At 40.4% G+C, this 22,691-nt stretch overlaps 1 protein-coding gene across 1 annotated transcript in view; it reads left to right on the top strand.

Moving 5' to 3' along the window:
• The window catches only part of PFDN1 (prefoldin subunit 1), a 67,757-nt gene that overhangs the window by 16,125 nt on the left and 28,941 nt on the right, over positions 1 to 22,691 (top strand). Inside the window, exon 3 of the mRNA XM_053566490.1 lies at positions 14,017 to 14,101. Coding sequence (XP_053422465.1) covers positions 14,017 to 14,101 — 85 coding nt within the window. The remainder of the gene's footprint in view (positions 1 to 14,016; positions 14,102 to 22,691) is intronic.

Raw genomic sequence — 22,691 nt, 5'->3', positions numbered from 1 at the left:
TTAGAGTACAGTTGGGTGAATTTTAACAAATGTCATTGTTTCCCTAATCATGATATAGAACATTTGCATCATCCTCAAAAGTTCCTTCTTGCTACTATCAAGTCAATCCTCCCCTCCCTCAATCTGGCCTCTGGGCAGCTGCTAATCTGATTTCTATTACTGTAGATTAATTTTTCTTATTTTAGACTTTCATATAAATGGAGTTATTATCGTATGTACTTCTTTGTGTGGCATCTTTCACTGAGTATGATGCTTCTAAGAGATTTACCCATGGGGTGTATGTCAGGCCTCCTCAGGGACTGTGTATTGGGCTTCATTTCCACTTACTTCAGTACTCTTGCCTCTGCCTTTCTCTCTGTATTTGCCAGCTTCATCTTCAGGTTGGCTGCCAGAATTCTAAGGATTTCATTCAGACATGACAATATCCAGAGTTAGAAAAGCTCGTGATAAAAACTGAGCCAAATGTATGGGCTTGAATCTTGGGAGATGGTACTGTCACTATTAGATAAGACTAATCAAGATTCTGCCTAGGATTCTTGAGTTACTTGGGTACATAACAACAAAGAAAAGGAAATGGATGTTGGGTAGCTAATCAGTAGAAGTGTCTGTTAAAATTATCAACAATCTTTCCTATATGAAAACTGTTAATGAATTTAGGATGAATTAGGCAAGGTTGGAAGCTACAGAAGTAATTCGAGAGTGTAGTAATATAGGCATGAATTAAGGTGGTGGGTAAGAATGGAGTGGTTGAAGTAAGTTTGAGAGAGTGATAAATTGGAAATGTAGGGGACAAGGAGATGCCTGTAATTTTGGGACTTAGATGAGTCAGCATATGTTGATATTACTGATAGCTGATGTTGAGATTGTGATAATGCTTGTAGGGAATGTTCTCTTGGGTTGATAAAATAAGTTTAATTTGGGACATGCAGGTAGAAATGACCTTTAGATATTATACATAGTGCATGCGAAGGGGGTTGATATTATTTTGAGAGTCATTAGTCGAATTGAGGCCTTTAAAATAAGTGAGTTCTGTGAGGAACTTTTGGTAGAGAGAGCTTAGCAGAGAGCATTGCATAGTGCTTCTGTGGTTAATATAGGTGCTGGAAAAGAAGACAGAAGGAGGGATTTACAGAAACAGAATTAATTAGGGGAACAGGGATAATATCATATAAAGATGTGGCAGTATCCTTAAGAGTTAGACTTGAGCATACCATGTTCTGTAGACTTCTTTTGCCTGAGGTATTGCAGATCAGGTGCTATATTCCTTTTTTTGTTGTTGTTAGTTTTTGGCTGTGGCTGAGTTTGAACCTGGCACCTCCAGTATATGGGGCCGGCGCCCTACTCATGACCCACAGGCACTGCCCAGGTGCTATATTTCTGTTTTACTTATTTTGTTGCTCAAATAGCTCCGCTTTGGGCATTGGAAGCTTTTTAAGGTTTTCCTTGGTGTTCTGGTAAGGTTCTGGTAACATGCTCCCATACCTATTTTTTTTTTTTTTTAAATAATAGACATTATTTTCTTAGAGCAGTTTTAGGTTTACAGAAAATTGAGCAGAAAGCATAGAGTGTGCACACATTCCCTTCCCACCTTCTTCAGCCCCTCCAGTCTCTTGCATCAGTGTGGCACATTTGTTAGAATTGGTAAAAGGATACTGATAACAATAACTAAGATCTGTCGTTTACATTAGGGATCATTCTATGTGTTATACAGTTCAGGGTTTTGACAAATGTATAATGCATCCACTATTATGCTGTTGTACAGAGTAGTTTCACTGTCCACCCAGATCACCTGGGCTCCACCTATTGTATTCTTCCCTCCTTCCCATCACCACTTTTCTTCTCCCTGACCCCCACCTCCTCCCTGGTGAGCACTGTTTTTTTTCCTGTTTCTGTAGTTTGGCCTTCTCTAGAATGTGATAGTTGAAATGATGTAGTATGCAGCCTTTTGTACTGGTTTCTTTTGCTTAGCAGTATGCATTTAAGGTTGCTCTGTCTTCTTTTTTTCCCAAAGAGACAAGGCTGCCCAGGCTGGCCTCAAACTCCTGCAGTTCTCTACTTCAACCTCCTGGGTAGCTGGGACTACAGACACACGCCACGACTCCTAGCTCCTCTGTGTCTTATGGCTTGATAGTTCATTTCTATTTATTGTTGAATAATATTCGATTGTATGGATATACCATAGTTTGTTTATCCATTCACCTATTGAAGGATAGTTTGGTTGTTTCCAAGTTTTGGTAGTTATGAGTAAAGCTGCTGTAATATTTGATAGGTTTTTATGTGCATATGATCATATGTTTAGCTTTGTAAGAAGCTGCCAAACTGTTTTCCAAAGTGGGCTGTGCCTTTTGCATTCCCACCAGCAGTGAATGAGAATTTCTGTTGCTCTATATTTTCATGAGCATTTGGTGTTCTGTGTTTCGGATTTTATCTGTTATGCTATGTATATCCCATTGTTGTTGTAGTTTACAGTTCCCCGGTTACATTTTATCTTGAGTATCTTTTCATGTGCCGTTTTCTTTATCTGTGGTGAAGTGGCTATTCAGCTCTGTAGACAATTTTTTAACATGATTGTTTGTTTTCTTATTGTTGAGTTTTAAGAGTTGTTTATATAATTTGGATTCATATCTTTTATCAAATATTTTCTCCCATCTGTAGCTTGCCTTTTCTTTTTTTTTTTTCCGAGACAGAGCCTCAAGCTGTTGCCCTGGGTAGAGTGCTGTGGTGTCACAGCTCACAGCAACCTCCAACTCCTGGGCTTAGGCGATTCTCTTGCCTCAGCCTCCCGAGTAGCTGGGACTACAGGTGCCCACCACAATGCCCAGCTATTTTTTTGTTGCAGTTTGGCCGGGGCTGGGTTCAAACCCGCCACCCTCGGTATATGGGGCTGGCGCCCTACCCACTGAGTCACAGGTGCCGTCCATAGCTTGCCTTTTCATTTTCTTTAGCATTTTGATTTTAGACTTCCTCATACTGTATGATGCTCTGAGGTTCTTTTTTTCTTTTTCTTTTTTTTTTCTTTTTTTCTTTTTCTTTCTTTCTTTCTTTTTTTTTTTTTAATACAGAGTTACACTCTGTTGCCCTGGGTAGAGTGCTGTGGCATCATGCTCATCTTTATTTTCCCTGCTTGAGCACTGTGATCAGTCATTTCTTTCAGAAACCCTGGTTTCTTATTCCTCTTGTAGAAGAATGATATCTAGAAACTTATATCTGCTCTCTGGGTATGTTTGTTACTAGTAAGATATTACTGTTTCTATGCCCTTTCAGTGACTAGAGATATCTCTAATTGTTTTCATGTCTGTTCATCACTGTGTATTAAGCTAGTTGATGCTGATATTACCAACTCTTTTTAATACCAAGGGGTTTATTCTAGCCTTCCCCTGTTGCTTATCTATAACTTCTGTAACAAAAATCTGGCTCCTACCATCCCCTGTTCCTTTACTTATTTATTCCACTACACAGAGCAATTTCAGAATTTTACCTCCTATGAAAAATAAAGTTAATCAGCTATTAAGACACCATCTCTACTAAAAAAAAAAAAACATTAACCAGGCATCATGGCAGGCTCCTGTAGTCCCAGCTACAGGAAGCTAAGGCAAGAGGATCCCTTGAGTCCAAGAGTTTGAAGTTGCCGTGAGCCAGGATACCACAGCACTCTACCCAGGGTGACAGAGTGAGACTCTGTCTTAAAAAAAAAAATTCACCTAATATAAAATTCATTATTTTGTCCACTTTAAAGTATACAATTCAATGGATTTTTTTGTATATTTGTAAAGTTGAGCAACCATAACCAGTGTCTAATTCTTTTTTTTTTTTTTTTGTAGTTTTTTGGCCGGGGCTGGGCTTGAACCTGCCACCTCTGGCATATGGGGCCGGCACCCTACTCCTTTGAGCCACAGGTGCCGCCCCACCAGTGTCTAATTGCAAAATGTACTTGTCACCCCTAAAATAATCCTCCATTAGCAGTTATTCTAATCTCCCCCACCTGCCCCTTATTCCCAACCTGGGGACCCACAAATCATCCTGTCTCTATAGATTGGCCTCTTCTTGACATTTCATGTAAATGGAATCATACAATAAGTGACTGTGTTGTCTTGGTGTTTTAAAGGTTGTAGCATGTATCAGTACTTTATTCCTTTTTGTTGTTGAAATGTTGAAATTTTTGAAATATTAAAGTATTATATTTCATTCTGTGACTGTACCACATTTTGTTTACCCATTCATTTGTGGGTGAATGTTTGAATTGTTCCCACTTCTTGGCTATCATGAAAAATGCTGCTATGAACATTTTATGTACAAGTTTCCATATGGACATTCAATTGGTTCTATTCCTAGTAGAATTTCTGGGTCTTCTGGTAACTATGTTTAACCTTTTGAGAAGCTGCCAGGGTGTTTTCTGTAGCAGTTGTACCATTTTACATTTCTGTCAGCCATGTATGGAGGTTCCAGTTTCTCCATATTCTCTTCAGCACTTGTTATTATCTATTTTTAAAATTATGTGTTTTTGTGATTATTGCCATCCTAGTAGGTATGATCATGTTTTTACTTTTAATCTGTTTATGTTTTTTAATTCAAAGTAGATTTCTTATTGGCTCCATGTAGTTGAGTGGTGCTTTTTAATCCAATCTGACAATCATTGTCTTAATTGGGGTGTTCATATCATTTACATTTCAAGCCATTATTGTTATAATTTGGCATAAATCTACCACTATGCCATTTGTTTTCTATTTTTCTGTTTATTTATTTATTTTATTTTTGTATGTATGTTTGAGACAGAGTCTTGTTCTGTCTCCTGGGCTATAGTGAGTGCAATGGTGTCATCATTGTTCACAATAATCTCAGACTCCACGTGGAGTGATCCTTATGCCTCTGACTCTGACTCTGTTTCCACCTCCCAAGTAGCTGGTACTGTAGACTTGTGCAACTACTCCCAGCTTTCCTCTTTCTTTCTTTCTTTTTTTTTTGAGACAGAGCCTCAAGCTGTCGCCCTGGGAAGAGTGCTGTGGCATCACAGCTCATAGCAACCTCCAACTCCTGGGCTTAAGTGATTCTCCTGCCTCAGCCTCCCTAGTAGCTGGGAGTACAAGGTGCCTGCCACAACGCCTGCCTATTTTTTGGTTGCAGCCATCATTGTTGTTTGGCGGGCCTGGGCTGGACTCGAACCCACCAGCTCAGGTGTATGTGGCTGGCCCCTTAGCTGCTTGAGCCACAGGCACCAAGCCACACTCCCAGCTTTTCTAATTGTTGTAGAGATGAAGGTCTTGCTCTTACTGAAGCTGTTCTCAAACTCCTGAGCTCAAGCTGTTTTCCCCCATTCATCTCCTAATTGCTAGGAATATAGGCATGAGTCATTGTGCCTGGCTTCATTTATTCTTTATTCCTTTTTTCCCTCTTTTCCTGCAGTTTTTTAGATTGAGTTGTTTTTTTTTTTCTTGAGACAGAGTCTCACTTTGTCACCCTTGGTAGAGTGCCATGGTGTCATAGCTCACAGCAACCACAAACTCATGGGCTCAAGAGATTCTCTTGCCTTAGCCTCCTGAGTAGCTGAGACTACAGGTGCCCACCACAACGCCTGGCTATTTTTAGAGATAGCTTTTGCTCAGGCGGGTCTTGAACTGGTGAGCTCAGGCAATCCATCCTAGCCTCGGCCTTCCAGAGTACTAGGATTATAGGCGTGAGCCACTGCGCCCTGCCTGGATTGAGTATTTTTTGTGATTTTATTTTGTCTTCACTTTTGACTTATTAGGTATTCCTCTTAAAATTTCTTTTATGTAGTGTTTGTCCTGTATTTTACAATATGGATCTTTAATTTATCACAATCTACCTTCAAATAATAATATACCACTTTACACTTTATTTTATTATATGTCAAATCCTTCCCGCCCATCCTTTGTTTTATTGTTACACATTTTACATATGTATGAAGTCTACAATGTGTTGCTATTGCTTTTGTTTTGTTTTTGTTTTGTTTTGTTTTGTTTGAGGCAGTCTTACTGTGTCTCCCTCCGTAGAGTGCTGTGGCATCACAGCTCATAGCAACGTTAAACTCTTGAGCTTACGATTCCCTTGCCTCAGCCTCCCAAGTAGCTGGGACTACAGGCACCTGCCACACGCTGGGTATTTACAGGCGCCTGCCACACGCTGGCTATTTTTTGGTTGTAGTTGTTATTGTTGTTTGGCAGCTCCAGTATATGTGGCTGGTATCCTAGCTGCTGAGCTATAGGCGCCGAACCTGCTTTTGGTTTAGATCAGAGATTGGCAAGCTTTTTTTTGGTAATAGGCCAGATAATAAATATTTTTGGTTTTGCTTGTTATGTAATACTCTATCACAATTCTCTCTTAATTTTGCCATTGTTATGAGAAAGTAAACATTGTCATTATATAAACAAATGAACATTACTGGATTGATCTACAGACCACAGTTTCATTTTATGTTTTATTTTTATTTTTTTGAGGCAGAGTCTCACTTTGTCATCATCAGTAGAATGGTGTGGTGTCACAGCTCACAGCAACCTCAAATTCTTGGGCTCAAGCAATCCTCTTGCCTTAGCCTCCCAAGTAGCTGGGACTGCAGGTGCCCACCACAGCACTTGGCTACACACAGTGCCCAGCTACTTTTTTAGAGATGAGGTCTTGCTCTAGCTCAGGCTGGCCTCAAATTCCTGAGCCCAGGCAATCTACCTGCTTCGGCCTCCCAAGTGCTGGCATTACATGCATGAGCTATCATGCCCAGCCTGTTTTGTTTTTGATATTTGTTTTGCATGAGTGTCTTGAAACTGTGATTTGGTACTTTTGTTGCTTTGGAGAATTCCCATTCGTCATCTCTTCAGATGCTATTTCTGCCCCATTCTCTGTCTCTTCTCCTTTTGGGTCTGTAATTATACATATATTAGAACACTTGATTTTATCTTTCTGGTCTTAATGCTGTATTCAATTTTTGTGTTTAATTTGTGTATATGTATGTATATACACAATAGAATCTCCATGGTAGGCCACCTCCCTACATTGACCACATGGTAGGCCACCTCCCTACATTGACCACCTCCATAAGTTGACCTAATTTTCATGCAGCACATGTGTATTATCAGTAAAGTAGGCCTAGTTCCTTATGTTGACCACCTCTGTATGTTGACCAGTTTGTTACAGTCACTTGGGTAGTCAGTATATAGAGGTTCTACTGTCTTGTGTTCCTGGGCTCAAGTGATCCTCCTGCCTCACCTCATGAGTAGCTAGAATTACGGACATGCTCTACCACACCATGCAGATATTTTAGTTTTTTGTAGAGATGAGGTCTTCCTCTTGCTTAGATTGGTCTTGAATTTCTGACTTTAAGCAATCCACCTTCCTCAGCCTCCCAAAGTGCTAGGTTTTATAATTTTTACTATTTTTTTCTTTATGTTTTAAGTATCTTCCATTGGTACTTGAACTTTGCCCCCCATGTACCTAGGAGCACTTTAAGTTCTGTACTTGAGGTTTTCTGGACCATATAGTTGGTTTAATTTTAGAGTTGTGGTTGGCTCAGCGCTTGTTACTCATGGTTAGGGGCCAGGCACATACACCTTGGCTGGTGGGTTCGGACCTGGCCTGAGCCTACTAAACAACAATGACAACAACAACAAAAATAGCTGGACGTTGTGGCAGGCGCCTATAGTCCTAGCAACTTGGGAGGCTGAGGCAAGAGAATCACTTAAGCCCAAGAGTTTGAGGTTGCTGTGAGCTGTGATGCCATGGCACTCTATTGAGGGCGACATAGTGAGACTCTGTCTTAAAAAAAAAAAAAAAAAAGAAAGTTTGTAGTTACACATTCATAGGGGAGATTTTTGTTTTTCTATTCTATTCTAAGCTTATTTTATTGTACTCTACTGAGAAGTAAGTTTCTTTGTCCTTAGACTGATGGTAGAACCTTTTAGCATCCTGGCTTTAATAGAGGATTCTCTTAAGAGCATCTACCTTGGGCGGTGCCTGTGGCTCAAGGAGTAGGACGCCGGTCCCATATGCCGGAGGTGGCGGGTTCAAACCCAGCCCCGGCCAAAAACCACACACACACACAAAAAAGGGCATCTACCTTGTATGGCCCTTTGGCTTTTCTTTCTTTCTTTTTTTATTTTTTAAGAGATGGAGTCTTGCTATATTGCCCAGGCTGAACTTGAACTCATGGGCTCAAACAGTCCTCCTGCTCCAGCCTTCTGAGTAGATGGGACTATAGGTACATGCCATTGCTCCTGGTTGGCCCCTTAGTTTGGTTTTAACTCCTATTTTATCTCCTGTTTCTGTGCCAGTGTGGATGTTTCAGGTCACCAGGATTCTGCAGAAACTATCAGAGTGAAAGTCAATTTACTACTTTTTTACATTCCTGAATTCCCAGTTTTACTTCATTTAGGGCCTCTGTGGAATCTTTCCTTTGTGTTAGCTCAATAAAATGTTAAAACCCTGGGCGGCACCTGTGGCTCAGTGAGTAGGGCGCCGGCCCCATATGCTGAGGGTGGCGGGTTCAAACCCAGCCCCGGCCAAACTGCAACAAAAAAATAGCTGGGCGTTGTGGCGGGCGCCTGTAGTCCCAGCTACTCGGGAGGCTGAGGCAAGAGAATCGCGTAAGCCCAAGAGTTAGAGGTTGCTGTGAGCCGTGTAACGCCACGGCACTCTACCCGAGGGCAATACAGTGAGACTCTGTCTCTACAAAAAAAAAAAAATGTTAAAACCCTTTTTTTTAAATTTTTTCCCAGGAGGACTGTTGAGGATTTCTCCTCTTCATTATGCCAGTAACAGAAGTGGCTAGACTCACTGGGCATTCCACAGTGTGGAAGTGCCATATTTTTTAATTGGTTCTTACTAAGGGAAGAATGTAAAATTATTTACATTATTTTTCCTCTGCTACAAAATTATGAAGTAAGAAATTTTTTGCCCATAGATCTTTGTGTAAGTAGCAAGATCTTTGTGTAATGTGCAAGTAGCTTTTATCACCAGTGGAACAAAGGAAAGAAGATAGGCTTATTCTCGTTCAGTCTTTTCTATGCTGCTAAATTTGTGGATGCCTTGCAACCTAAATGCAGTTGGGATATGTTTTCAGACATTATACAAAAATTTCCCACTTAGCGCAGTACCTGTGGCTCAAAGGAGTAGGGCGCTGGCCCCATATGCCAGAGGTGGTGGGTTCAAACCCAGCCCTTGCCAAAAACTGCAAAAAAAAAAAAAAAAAAAATTTCCCACTTATACAAAGCATTTTGTGTGTTCCATAATTTGAAAGAGGACAACATTGCCGCTGTCTCTGGATTGTGTTTGAGCAGGTGAACAACAGTTTTGATTCATACTGAGTTATAGGAAAGTGGAATCTGCAGGACAATTCAGAAAGCAGCCTCTGGTTTTTCCTTTTTTTTTTTTCTTGCAGTTTTTTTTTGCTGGGGCTGGGTTTGAACCTGCCACCTCCAGCGTATGGGGCCGGAGTCCTACTCCTTTGAGCCACAGGCACTGCCAGCCTCTGGTATTTCTCAAATAATCAAAACCAAAAGCCATGAGAGAATTATGTTTTTCAGATGTGTAATTACACATACATGAAGAAGTAAAACAGCAAATTATTAGTGCTAGAGAGTAGATGGTACAGAACCACAAGGCATTGATTTCTTTTTTAAAAAACAATTTCATTTAATTAATTAATTTATTTATTTTCTGGTTTTTGGCTGGTGCTGGGTTTGAACCCACCACCTTCAGTATATGGGGCCGGCACCCTACTCCTTTGAGCCACAGGCGCCGTCCAAGCATTGATTTCTCAAAGAAGATCCCTTTTGCAAAGCCGAAACTCTAGTCCAGATATATAATCCTGTGTATTGGTAATACATTACCTACATACCATTTGTCATATGAGAATACTTTCCCTCTTCATGTTTTATTTTTCCTTTTTGGTACATTTTGAATTCCAGAATCCTTTATTTACTATTTGGCTTTCCATAAACAGGCAGGTTCTCTGTGAGATTCTTTACTTAAAGTATGGCTCAGTGTTCGTAGCACCCTGTTATGACGCCAGCCACATACACCGATGCTGGTGGGTTCGAACCTAGCCTGGGCCAGCTAAACAACAATGGCAACTGCAACAAAAAAATATCTGGGCACTGTGGTGGGTGCCTATAGTCTCAGCTACTTGGGAGGCTGAGGCAAGAGAATCGCTTAAGCCCAAGAGTTTGAGGTTGCTCTGAGCTGCGATGCCATGGCACTCTACTGAGGGCAACATAGTGAAACTCTTTCTCAAAAAAAAAAAAAAGAAAAGGAAAAGAAACTCTACATAATATTTATGATAACAAGACTCTTTATCACAGTATGCTTTCTTTTCAAAATAGCATCTGATAGGCTGGGTGTGGTGACTCATGCCTGTAATTCTAACATTCTGGGAGGCTGAGGGGGGTGGATTGCCTGAGCTTACCAGGTGTGAGATCAGCCTGAGCCAGAGTGAGACCTCGTCTCTAAAAATAGCTGGGCGTTGAGGGGGGGTGCCTGTAGTCTCAGCTACTTGGGAGACTGAAGTTGCTGTGAATGGTGACACCACGGTACTCTACCAAGGGTGAACAAAGTGAGACTCTGTCTCAAAAAAAAAAAAAAAAAAAATTGTATCTGATAGTTTTGTGGCCTTTTTATTTTTATTTATTTTTAAGGTTTTTATAGGTTTCTCTTTGAAGAGATGGTATCTTATAGTACATATAAAAATACTCCGAAAATTAATACAACTTTATTTACGAAACACCAGATCAGCATTTTAAAAGAATTACATGGTTGTGGATTTTAATAAACTGAGCATGCATTCATGAAATTTTAAAAATACTAAGAAATGGGGCAGCACATGTAGCTCATTGGGTAGGGCACCAGCCACATACACTGAGGCTGGAGGGTTAGAACCCAGCCAGGCCATCTAAAACAACGATGACGACTGCAACAACAACAACAAAAAATAGGCATTTGGTTCCAGCTGCTTGGGAGGCTGAAGCAAGAGAATCACTTAAGCCCAAGAGTTGGAGGTTGCTGTGAGCTGTGATGCCATGGCACTCTACCAACGGTGACATAGTGAGACTCTGTCTCAAAATTAAAAAAAAAAAAATATTAAGAAATGCATTAAGAAAACAGTGTAAAAAAAGACAACTCATGTAGTTAAATAAAAATTACAACCATCTTAAACCAGTGTCAGTGCCTTGTAAAACAATAGATATTGTCCAAAAACTTCTTTCAGAAATTGTATGTTTCTTACAGCCCTTTGCAATCTCTATACGACATAATCTTTGCCATTTTTGAATTGAGGATGAAACCAAATTTTCCATGAATTGTTTGAATTTTGACTATGTAACTACTCATTGAAGTAAACATTTATGTTTACCTATTATTCATCCTTGTTGATAACTTGTAGAGCTGAGATGTCCTTAGGCTTAGGTTGGCCAGCTTTGATGGAGTCTCTCTGGCCTTTGAAGTTGGCACTATCCAATATAGCTACTACCTCAAGGGATGTGTGGCCATGGGAAAACATGTTTTTGTTGTTGAGTGTTCTTGCTTTCTAGTAATTTTATTTTCTGCTCAAGGGATTTAGTATCTGTTCAGATACTTTATTTTTAAAGGCCACATAAGTAATGACTTGACCTCTAATCTTAGCTTTGAAATTTTCCCAGAGACTAATAAAGATGATGTCTGATGACCTATTATTTGAGAATAGTACTCATTGGCTGAATCAGTGCTATTTAAAAATGTATATTTTATTCTGAAAATTTTCCCATGACTGAAAGACTTTCTTAGTAAAATTGTACATGTAATGACATAATCTCTTAGACATTATCTTACAATGCTTTTTACATGGTTATCACTGAGACTTAATACAGTTCCCAACAACTCTTCTCAGATATTAGCCTGAGTTAATCTGAGAAAAATATTCCATAAGCCTTTATTTTATCAGGAATAGCACCTGTCTCCTGGACCCTATAGTAGCAACATTTTTTTTTTTTTTTTTTTTTTGTAGAGACAGAGTTTCACTTTATTGCCCTTGGTAGAGTGCCGTGGCGTCACACAGCTCACAGCAACCTCCAACTCCTGGGCTTAGGCGATTCTCCTGCCTCAGCCTCCCGAGTAGCTGGGACTACAGGCGCCTGCCACAACGCCCGGCTATTTTTTTGTTGCAGTTTGGCCGGGGCTGGGTTTGAACCCGCCACCCTTGGTATATGGGGCCGGCGCCCTGCTCACTGAGCCACAGGCGCCGCCCTATAGTAGCAACATTTTATGCAGGGCACTGTGACTCATGTTTGTAACCCCAGCACTTTAAGAGGCTGAGGTGGGAGCATTGCTGGAGGCCAGGAGTTCAAGACCAATCTGATCAACATAGTGAGATCCCCTCTCTACAAAAAAATAGAAAAATTAGGCATGATGGTGCAAGCCTGAAGTCCCAACTACTCAGGAGGCTGAGAGTTGCTTGAGCCCAAGAGTTTGAGGTTGCAGTGAACTGTGATGACACCACTGCATTCCAGACTTGGCAATAGAGTGAAATCCTTTCTCAAAAAACAAAAACATTTAGACAAAGGGTTCTATAGTAAAAGACCTAGAATTAATCTTTATTTTGTATAAATATGGGCTATCTTTCTAGTAAATATGTAAGTAAGATTTTTACATAGCATCAAGTTACTACTGAAGATGATCTTAAGTTAAATTATCTGGACTGGCCAGGTTATCAGCCTAATATTTAGTGGAATGAAAGAGAAGTTCATTATACTGTGTTAATATGTGTGGCAAAGTGTATTCATGAAGAAGAGAGGAAAGAGCAGTTTCCTTCTAGGTGTTATGGCATAGCTATTTGCCCTTTTTTGTCCTTTTTTTTTTTTTTTTTACTGTCTTTTATGTGTAACAGGACCTTTTGGTAAGAACCCACCTAGGCACAATGCTGTTTTTGTGGGGTTGTCACAGGAAACTGCGTATTGCTATCTTGATACATTTTTTTGTTTGGCTTTTTGGTAGATGTTTAATTCTTTGTTGCTGAACTCTTAAGTTAGTGCAAACAGAAGAAAGAACTTGCTTAATTGTAATCTTTAATTGAAATCTATTTTAGCCTAGTTAGACAATCCTGAAAGAGATTTGAGTTAATTATGTTTTCCCTTTGGTTCCAATGGAAGAGAAATATTTCAGTTCACTTACTTGGGGCTGTAAGAGTTAGTTCTTCCTTTGCCTGGAGCAAGAATTATGAACAAAAAGTCACAAAACAGATTCAGTGTTAATTTTTAAAGCTTCCTTATATTTTCATCCTCATCAGTGGTAAATAATGTGCCTGACTGTAAAATGGAAAAAGTCGAAATTTTCCACTTGTACATTTTGAGCTTTTCAGAGGTATTATACACTCTGGAAATAATAAAAGATACGAGGGCTTATACAGTGCTTTTTGTGTGAGGAACTCATATAAACACTAATGCATTGATCCTAACACAGTACTTGATTGTGACTTTCAAAGGTCATGAGTTACTGCTGTTACAGAAAAAAAAAAAAGATGGAGGGGAGCTCTGCTTTACAAATATTGTTGAAAAATGTCTAGATAAAAGTCGAATCGGTTAACAGAAAAATACAAAATTATAAGGGATTTTTATTGTTTGTGTATTGACTTTTCTCTTAGCCTGTGCTAGATTTTTATTACTTTATTATCATTTTTCTTTTTATCTGTGAGTCTACTTAGGTTTCCTTCACTGTGTTGCCCAGGATGGACTTGAACTCCTGGGCTTAAGTGATTATCCCACTTTAGCCTCTTGAGTAGGTGGGACTACAAGCAGGAACTACCGTACCCACCCTCAATCTCTTAAACAAGAAAGCAAGAACTACTTTTAAGCCATTTCTTTCCAGCCAGGAAGTTGTAACACATAATGGTTTTCTAAGTTTGTCACATTAACGTGAGAGTACATTTTATCCTGAATTGGGAGATCCTTTTAGTTTTCTTAGTTTATTATTTGTGCCATAAAGCTATTGATTTTGATTAATACAGTGGTCATGTGGTTTAATTTTCAACTTTCTTTTGTTTTGTAGGTTTATTCTTCAATCCAAGGAGGTAATTCACAATCAGCTGTTAGAGAAACAGAGAATAGCAGAAGAAAAAATTAAAGAACTAGAGGTAAGTTTTGAGTGAATATTGGCATTAACAGTTGAGTTTTGGGAAAAAGTAATACTCTCTTGTCATATTAAATGAAAATGTATGTCTGTGCAAGTCATGTTATATTACCTTTCTTTTTTTTTTGTAGAGACAGAGTCTCACCCCATGGCCCTCAGTAGAGTGCCGTGGCCTCACACAGCTCACAGCAACCTCCAACTCCTGGGCCTAGGCGATTCTCTTGCCTCAGCCTCAGCCTCCCGAGTAGCTGGGACTACAGGCGCCCGCCACAACGCCGGCTATTTATCTTTCTTTTTTCTTTTTTTTTTTTTTGGCTAGGTTTGAACCTAGCCACCTCTGGCATATGGGACCGGCGCCCTACTCCTTGAGCCACAGGTGCTGCCCTCTTTCTTTTTTCTTTTTGCAGTTTTTTTTTTTTTTGGCCGGGGCTGGGTTTGAACACGACACCTCCAGCATATGGGGCCAGCACCATACTCCTTTGAGCCACAGGCGCCGCCCCTATTTTTATTTTTTCTAATTATGTTAGAGCAATGAAGAGGTCATATTTCTAGCATTATATAAAACAAAACAAAGAAAGAATAGTTGGAACCGTATGGAATTTTGAAGAAGATAGGTTGCTGTTAATCTAAATGTATTTAGTCTGTTGCCTTTGAATGACCATGTCTATTCTTTAAAAACAACAAACAAACAAAAAAATAGAAACAAAAGTACAGTGTATATTTAAATAACACAAATGATTTTGGTGGATGTACAGGAGAGTGGCTAATGATAATAGTTGTTAGAGGATCTTGGTGTAGTTCTTTTTTTTAGAAACAGAGTCTTACTTTGTCGCCATCAGTAGAGTGTTGTGATGTCACAACTCACTCACAGCAACCTCCAGCTCTTGGGCTTAGGCGATTTTCTTGCCTCAGCCTCCCAAGTAGCTGGGAACACAGGCGCCTTCTGCAATGCCTGGCTATTTTTTTGTTACAGTTTGGCCAGGACCGGGTTTGAACCTGCCATCCTTGGTATATGGGGCCAGTGCCCTACTCGCTGAGCCACAGGTGCTACCCTTTTTTTTTTTGAGACAGAGTCTGACTATGTCACCCTCGGTAGAGTGATGTGGTGTCACTGCTCACAGGAACCTCAAACTCTTGGGCTTAAGTGATTCTCTTGCCTCAGCATCCCAAGTAGCTGGGACTACAGGTACCTGCCATAATGCCCAGCCATTTTTTTGTTGCAGTTGTCATTGTTGTGTAGCAGGCCCAGGCCAGGCTCAGTGTACGTGGCTGGCCTCCCACTCACTGAGCTATAGCGCCAAGCTGGTATAGTCTCTTTTATACATTTTATTTCCTTTAACTTAGATTAGATTCTAGACAAGGATGAAGTAGTAAGCTGTAACTAATTGACTGATAGATGGCACTCCAGTGAGGAAAACATTTTTTTTTTTAAACTAGGGAAAAAGGTAGGTAAGAGTAAGTTAGTAAATCTTTGGAAAATTGGATTTTTTATTATTACAGTTTCTTAGTACAGTAAGACCTTTAGTGGGATATTCTTCTTGGGCTCTAGTGAAAGGCCCATCCTATATATAGTAAAAGTTAGGTGGGACAACTGGTTATTATCTCTTAGGTACAAAGATTTCCTGAGATACAGGTGGAGATACGGACTTCATAGGTGATTGTCTAATTTCTGTGAGTGCTAGTTGAGGCCAGAGGTTCAGCATCTGACTCAGCCCTCTGCTGAACTGGGGAGGTAGCCCATATAGCCTTTTGGGGGTTTCATAGGGACACTGACATGGCTTGGTCTGGAAGCATGTAGTGTCATAGGTTATTTAGCCTTATTTTTGTTTGACTACTGATTATTTAAGCAAACTTGATGATAGATTTGTAGCTTAGAAAAATGTATTATAAAAATAAGGCAAAAAAAGCAAACAACCCAATAAACTAGGTTGTTGCTGAGTCCTGTTTTATTGTTTATCAGCTCAACTGTTTTAGAGTGAATTTTACATCTCGTATTTTCACTTAGAAGCAAAAGTATCTTTAAAAACCTAAACAAGCCGGGTGTGGTGGCTCGCACTCGGGAACCCGAGGTGGGTGGAGTGCTTGAGCTCATGAGTTCAAGACCAGCCTGAGCAAAATTGAGACACCCCCCCCAATGTCTACTAAAAATAGAAAAACTGAGGCAAGAGGATCTCTTGAGCTCCAGTTGGAGGTTGCTGTGAGCTGTAACACCATGGCATCAGGGTGACAACTTGAGACACTGTTTCAAAAAACAAAAACTTAAAACTGTTTCACATTTTCCAAATTGTTATGTTGGATAAGTAGCAATATGGAAAGTAATATGTATAAAATTCCTTTTATGAAAACAAAAAGAAATCAAGATCTGTATGTGAGCATTGAAAATGATATATAAGGATGTATATTGAAGTGTTAACACTGGTTACCCTAAGGAAATTATATGGGACATGGGTAAAATGATTTTTGTCTTACAATCTTTGTGTTGAATAAATTGTAATAAGTATGTGTTAACTTTTATAATTGGAAAATTATCAAGATAAAATTCCCCCAGATGATGATTTTAGCATACCTGCTCAGTTTTGGTGAGTATTAGGAAATTTATTTTCCAAAAGTTTCCTTCTATGAAGTCTCTCAAATACTGGCCAAGAGTATTTTCTCTTGGATGATGCCTGTGGCTCAGTGGGTAGGGCGCTGACCCCATATACCGAGGGTGGCAGGTTTGAACCCGGCCCTGGCCAAACTGCAACAAAAAAATAGCTGGGCGTTGTGGTGGGTGCCTGTAGGCCCAGCTACTTGGGAAGCTGGGGCAAGAGAATAGCCTAAGCCCAAAAGCTGGAGGTTCCTGTGAGCTGTGACGCCACAGCACTCTACCAAGGGCAACAAAGTGAGACTCTGTCTCTAAAGAAAAAATAAAAAGAGTATTTATCTCTTAGGAAATTATTTTGTCTTTTCTTTTTTTAATCTTTCATTTTACATGTCTTTTATATTATAAAAGCAATACAAGTGCACTATAAATAAAATGATCAAACAAAATATAAAACAAATGATTAAAGCAAACAATAAAAATATCGCTTTCTTTTCTTCTCCAAATGCTTCCAAATGTCTCTACATTTGATGTGTATTAGTCCAAACATTTACGTTTACATAAACATATTCATACACATACACAGACTTAAAAAAAATACACATAAATAGGAATTATGTTGCATACGGTGTTTTTCATCATTTGACAGTTTTTATTCTTGAGACAGGGTCTCACTGTATTGTCACCACACTTGGCTCTCATTTGACAGTTTATATTTCTGCTTTAGTAATAGAAATATAGTTTATACCTGGTTTTCTTTATACCTAATTTCTTATTTCCATCACTGTTGTAGTCTCCCATTGCCTTGACATTCAGTTACTCTGTGAACCTTATCTCTGCATTTTGTATACTGTCTAACTAGTTCCCTAATCTGTGTTTTGAGCAGCGTCGCCTATCTTTCTCTTCCTCTGCACTAATTCTATACTTTTTCACTGCCACACTTTCATAGTTTTGTTACTTCACCCTGAAATGTAGGCATAAACTAATTTTTGCCCTAATGCACACAATACTGTTAATTGTGGTGTTTAGATTTTATGGATCTCTTGCTGATTTTTCTTCTGCTTATTCAGTTAGTTACCAAGAAAGATGTAATAAATCCTCCTCTATGATATTTATCAATTTTGCCTTAGTCTGTCAGTTTAGTGGGCAGTGGTATTTAAGACACTACCATCTGGGTGGGTAAGTGCTCATTATTACTTATACACAGTTCAGAGCGTATGTTTTATTTTGCCTTATGTTCTTAGGTTCTCATCTTTTTTTTGGAGACTAAGTCTCACTATGTCCCTTGGTAGAGTGCCATGGCATCACAGCTCACAGCAGCCTCTAACTCTTTAGCTTAAGCAATTCTCTTGCCTCAGCTTCCCAAGTAGCTGGGACTACAGGCACCCGCCACAATACCCACCTATTTTTTTGTTGCAGTTGTTTAGCTGGCCTGGGCTGGGTTCGAACCCGCTGCCCTCGGTGTATGTGGCTGGCGCCGTAACCACTGTGCTGTGGGTGCTGAGTCTTTCTCAGCTATTTTAAAGATAGCATTCCAAGAGGCTGGATGCGGTGGCTCATGTCTATAATTCTAGCACTCAGGGAGGCCGAGGCAGGTGGATTGCTTTAGCTCATGTATTTGAGATGAGCCTGACCCTGAGCAAGAGCAAAATGTTGTGGTGGGCGCTTGTAGTACCAGCTACTAGAGAGACTGAGACTAGAGGATTGCTTGAGCCCAAGAGTTGGAGGTTGTGAGTCGTGTGAGCGCCATGGCACTCTACCAAGGGTGACAAAGTGAGACTCTTGTTTCCAAACAACAACAACAACAAAAAAAGATAGTTGGCTTGGCACCCTTAGCACAGTGGTTATGGTGTCAGCCACATACACTGAGGCTGGCGGGTTTGAACCCAACCTAGGCCAGCTAAAACAATGACAACTGCAACAAAAAAAATAGCCAGATTTTGTGTCGGGTGCCTGTAGTCCCAGCTACATGGGAGTCTGGGCAAGAGAATCTCTTAAGCCCAAGAGTTGGAGGTTGCTATGAGCTGTGATGACATGGCACTCTACCAAGGGCGACATAGTGAGAGACTCTGTCTCTCACACACACACACAAAAAGAGTTCTGGCTTCCATTATTGCTGTTAAGAAGTCATCCCTTAGTGTAATTATGGTTAATTTGCCTTTTTTTTTTCTTGAGACAGAGTCTCAAACTGTTGCCCTGGGTAGAGTGCTGTGGTGTCACAGCTCACAGCAACCTCAAACTTGTGGGCTTAAGCGACTCTCTTGCCTCAGCCTCCCAAGTAGCTGGGACTACAGGCGCCCGCCACAATGCCCCGCTACCTTCAGATTGTAGTTGTCGCCTTTTTATGGCAGTTTTTGGCCGGGGCTGGGTTTGAACCCGCCACCTCTGGCAAATGGGGCCGGCACCCTACTCCTTTGAGCTACAGGCACTGCCCAGTGGTCATTGTTGTTTGGCAGGCCTAGGCTGGATTCGAACCCGCCAGCTCTGGTGCATGTGACTGGCACCTTAGCTGCTTGAGCTGCAGGCGCTGAACCTAATTTGTCTTTTCCCTAGCTGTCTTTAATTGTTTTATTTTGTCTTTTTTTTTTTTTGCAGTTTTTGGCTGGGCCTGGGTTTGAACCTACTACCTCTGGTATATGGGGCTGGCACGCTACTTCTTTGAGCCACAGGCGCTGCCCCCTGTTTTATTTTGTTTTTCATATATAGTTCCTCAGAGATGTGTTTAGGTATAGATTTATAATTTTTATTTTTTTTCTTAATTCTAGTTAGAATGTATTCGGTTTGCTGAATCTGAGGATAGTATATTTTTTCATTTTTGGAAATTTCTGTATCTCTGAATATTACTTCTTCCCTGTTTTGTTCATTAACGGTATTCTTGAATTTTTCCTACTACGATCTGTCAGAGCATGTTAACTGATTTTTTTTCATTTGCCTTCCCAATTTCCCTTTTATGATCCTTCTTTGTTTTTTTTTTTTTTGTTAACAGCCTTGCTCTTTTGCCCAGGCTAGAGTGCTGCGGCATCAACTTCACTCACAGCAACCTCTCAAACTTCTGGGTTCAAGGGGTCCTCCTGCCTCATCTTCCCAAGTAGCTGGTTCTAAAGGTGTATGCCGCAACACCCAGCTAATTTTTTCCTGTTTTTGGTAGAGACAGAGTCTTACTCTTGCTCAGGCAGGTCTTTAACTCCTGAGCTAAGAAATCCTCCCACCTCCGTCTCCTAGAGTCCTAGGATTATAGGAGTGAGCCACCATGCCTGTCTAGTCCTTCAGATCTTACTATAGGGTTACTATTCCTGAAAAACATTTTTCTGATTCTCAATCTTAAATTAGGTACTTCTTTCTTATTCTCCCTGATTGGCACAGGGAGCTTCTTAGCACAGTGTGAAAATTGGGAATATAAACAGTTGAGTAAATCCCAAGTATGATTTAGTACTTAGGAAGCTTGATACAAATTCACAGCTCTACATGATTTTCCCCAAGGCCTCCTAGTAATTGCTACTCTATTCAAATCTACAATCTCTTCTGGACCCTAGTTTTGCTTGCTAGTCCAATCTGTTTTATAATCCTCTGTAATTGTCGTAATCATTAATTTCTATCCTCCGATACTTTGCAGTTAAATTGAGGAGGCACAGTTTATACATAACCTTGCTTACAAGTTCAAGCTATTTTTATCTACTAAGTTTCTTTTTGGTCTGGGTCTTTGGTATAGTTTTTGATCAAAGCTATTACTTGTTTTACTAGTTTAGTCCACTGTTTATGCCTCGCCACTCCTACCCACAGTTTATATAGATGATACTAAAGACATACTTTTCCATGCTATAAGTGCTTGTCTCGTTGAAGTTCTCTCATCTTAGGTGGCGTCTATGGCTCAATGGATAGGGCCCCAGCCCCATATACCAAGGGTGGCGGGTTTGAACCCGGCCCCGGCCATACTGCAACAAAAAATAGCTGGGTGTTGTGGCAGGCGCCTGTAGTCCCAGCTACTCAGGAGGCTGAGGCAAGAGAATCACCTAAGCCCAAGAGTTGGAGGTTGCTGTGAGCTGTGATGCCACGGCACTCTACCGAGGGCAATAAAGTGAGACCGTCTCTTAAAAAAAAAAAAAAAAAAAAAAACCTCTCATCTGACTGCCCACATTCATGGGTATTTCCTAGACTCCCTCTTAACCAGCTCAGTTCTTTTTGAGACAGAGCTTCAAGCTGTCACCCTGGGTAGAGTACTGTGACATCACAGCTCACAGCAACCTCCGACTCCTGGGCTTAAGCGATTCTCTTGGCTCAGCCTCCCAAGTAGTTGGGACTACCGGCACCTGCCACAAGCCCGGCTATTTTTTGTTTGTACTTGTCATTGTTGTTTGGCAGGCCTGGGCTGGATTTGAACCTGCCAGCTCTGGTATATGTGGCTGGTGCCTTAGCTGCTTGAGCTATAGGCTCCGAGCCACCAGCTCGGTTCTTATTGTATTGTCTTTTTTTTTTTTTTTTTTCTTTTGAGACAGAGTCTTACTATGTCGCCCTTGGTAGAGTGCTGTGGCATCACAGCTCACAGCAATCTCAAAGTCTTGGGCTTAAGCGATTCTCTTGCCTCAGCCTCCCATGTAGCTGGGGACTACAGGTGCCTGCCATAACGTCTGGCTATTTTTTTGTTGTAGTTGTCATTGTTGTTTTGACAGGCCCAGGCTGGTTCGAACCCGCCAGCCCTGGTGTATGTGGTTGGCGCCCTAGCCGGTAAGCTACAGGTACAGAGCCAGTTCTTACTGTTTTTCATGTTTGCCCTCTCTGTATTTTTTTCTGATCTTTCATGAGTGCAAAGGTTACTTAGAATTTGTTTAGCTTTTGATAGCTCTGTCATGCCGTGCCTACATAGTCAGCCAACCTAGTGGCCTCACCTACTGATACTTTTATATGACAGAACCTCCTTGTCATACATGTTCTTTTTTTTTTTTGCTTTTTGAGGCAGAGTCACCCTGGCTACAGTGCAGTGGGGTCATCATAGCTCACAGCAGCCTCACACTCCTGGCTTAAGTGATCCTCCTGCCTCAGTCTTTCTAGTAGCTGGGATGCTGGAACAAAGAATGGAAGAATGTGAATGCTACATTTCAATACAAGTCTTGCTGTCTTTGTAAAATAATTTTCTTTTTATAATGAGTGACATTGCTGCAAAGAGAAAGTAGAAGCTGCTTTTGACAAAATACAGTTTTAGTAGAGATGAGTTCTCACTCTTGCTCAGGCTGGTTTGGAACTCCTAAGCTCAGGTGGTCCTGTGTTACCCTCCCAGAGTGCTAGGATTACAGACGTACCTCATGCTCTCTTCTAGGGAGTCATATTCCCCTTGGAAGGGTACAGATAAGCACTATCTTAATGGTGAGAATATAGTCTTATATATTATATTTTTCTTCTTAAAACTTTTTTTTTACATTTTAATATACCTATGTTAGTTTATTTCTGAGGTCATAATTACTTTAATGGGATTAATTGGGAAGTATTTTCACAATAGGCTCACAACCTGATAGAGTTATGTGGATTATTTCTTTCCTTTATAAAGATGATGGATCAAGTTCTGGGAGGGAATACCACCAAGTCTTCTTTTTATTATTTTTTTGAAACAGAGTCTCACTATGTCATCCTCAGTAGAGTGCGTGGTGTCACAGCTCACAGCAACCTCAAACTCTTGGACTTAAGTGATTCTCTTGCTTCAGCCTACCGAGTACCATGTCTTCTTAATAGTAGTTAGTATACCAGTGATGCTGATCCTATTCATGAGAAGACATAAAATGGTGGCTTTAGTAAGATAGAGTAGCCATGTTATTTATGTTGTTATTTGAGGAAATTCTCTATTTTTAAAAAATACTGATAATATCTGGCCAGGCATGATGGCTCATGCCTATAATCCTAGTACTCTGGGAGGCCAAGGCGGGTAGATTGCTTGAGCTCAGGAGGTCAAGACCAGCCTGAGCAGGAGGAGCAACACTTGGTCTCTCCTAAAAATAGAAAAATTAGCTACATGTGGTGGTGGGTG

Source organism: Nycticebus coucang, chromosome 17 (assembly GCF_027406575.1).
Source record: "Nycticebus coucang isolate mNycCou1 chromosome 17, mNycCou1.pri, whole genome shotgun sequence".
NCBI lineage: Eukaryota > Metazoa > Chordata > Mammalia > Primates > Lorisidae > Nycticebus > Nycticebus coucang.
Note: the sequence above shows the minus strand (reverse complement) of the source record. Positions and strands in the feature narration are given on the sequence as shown.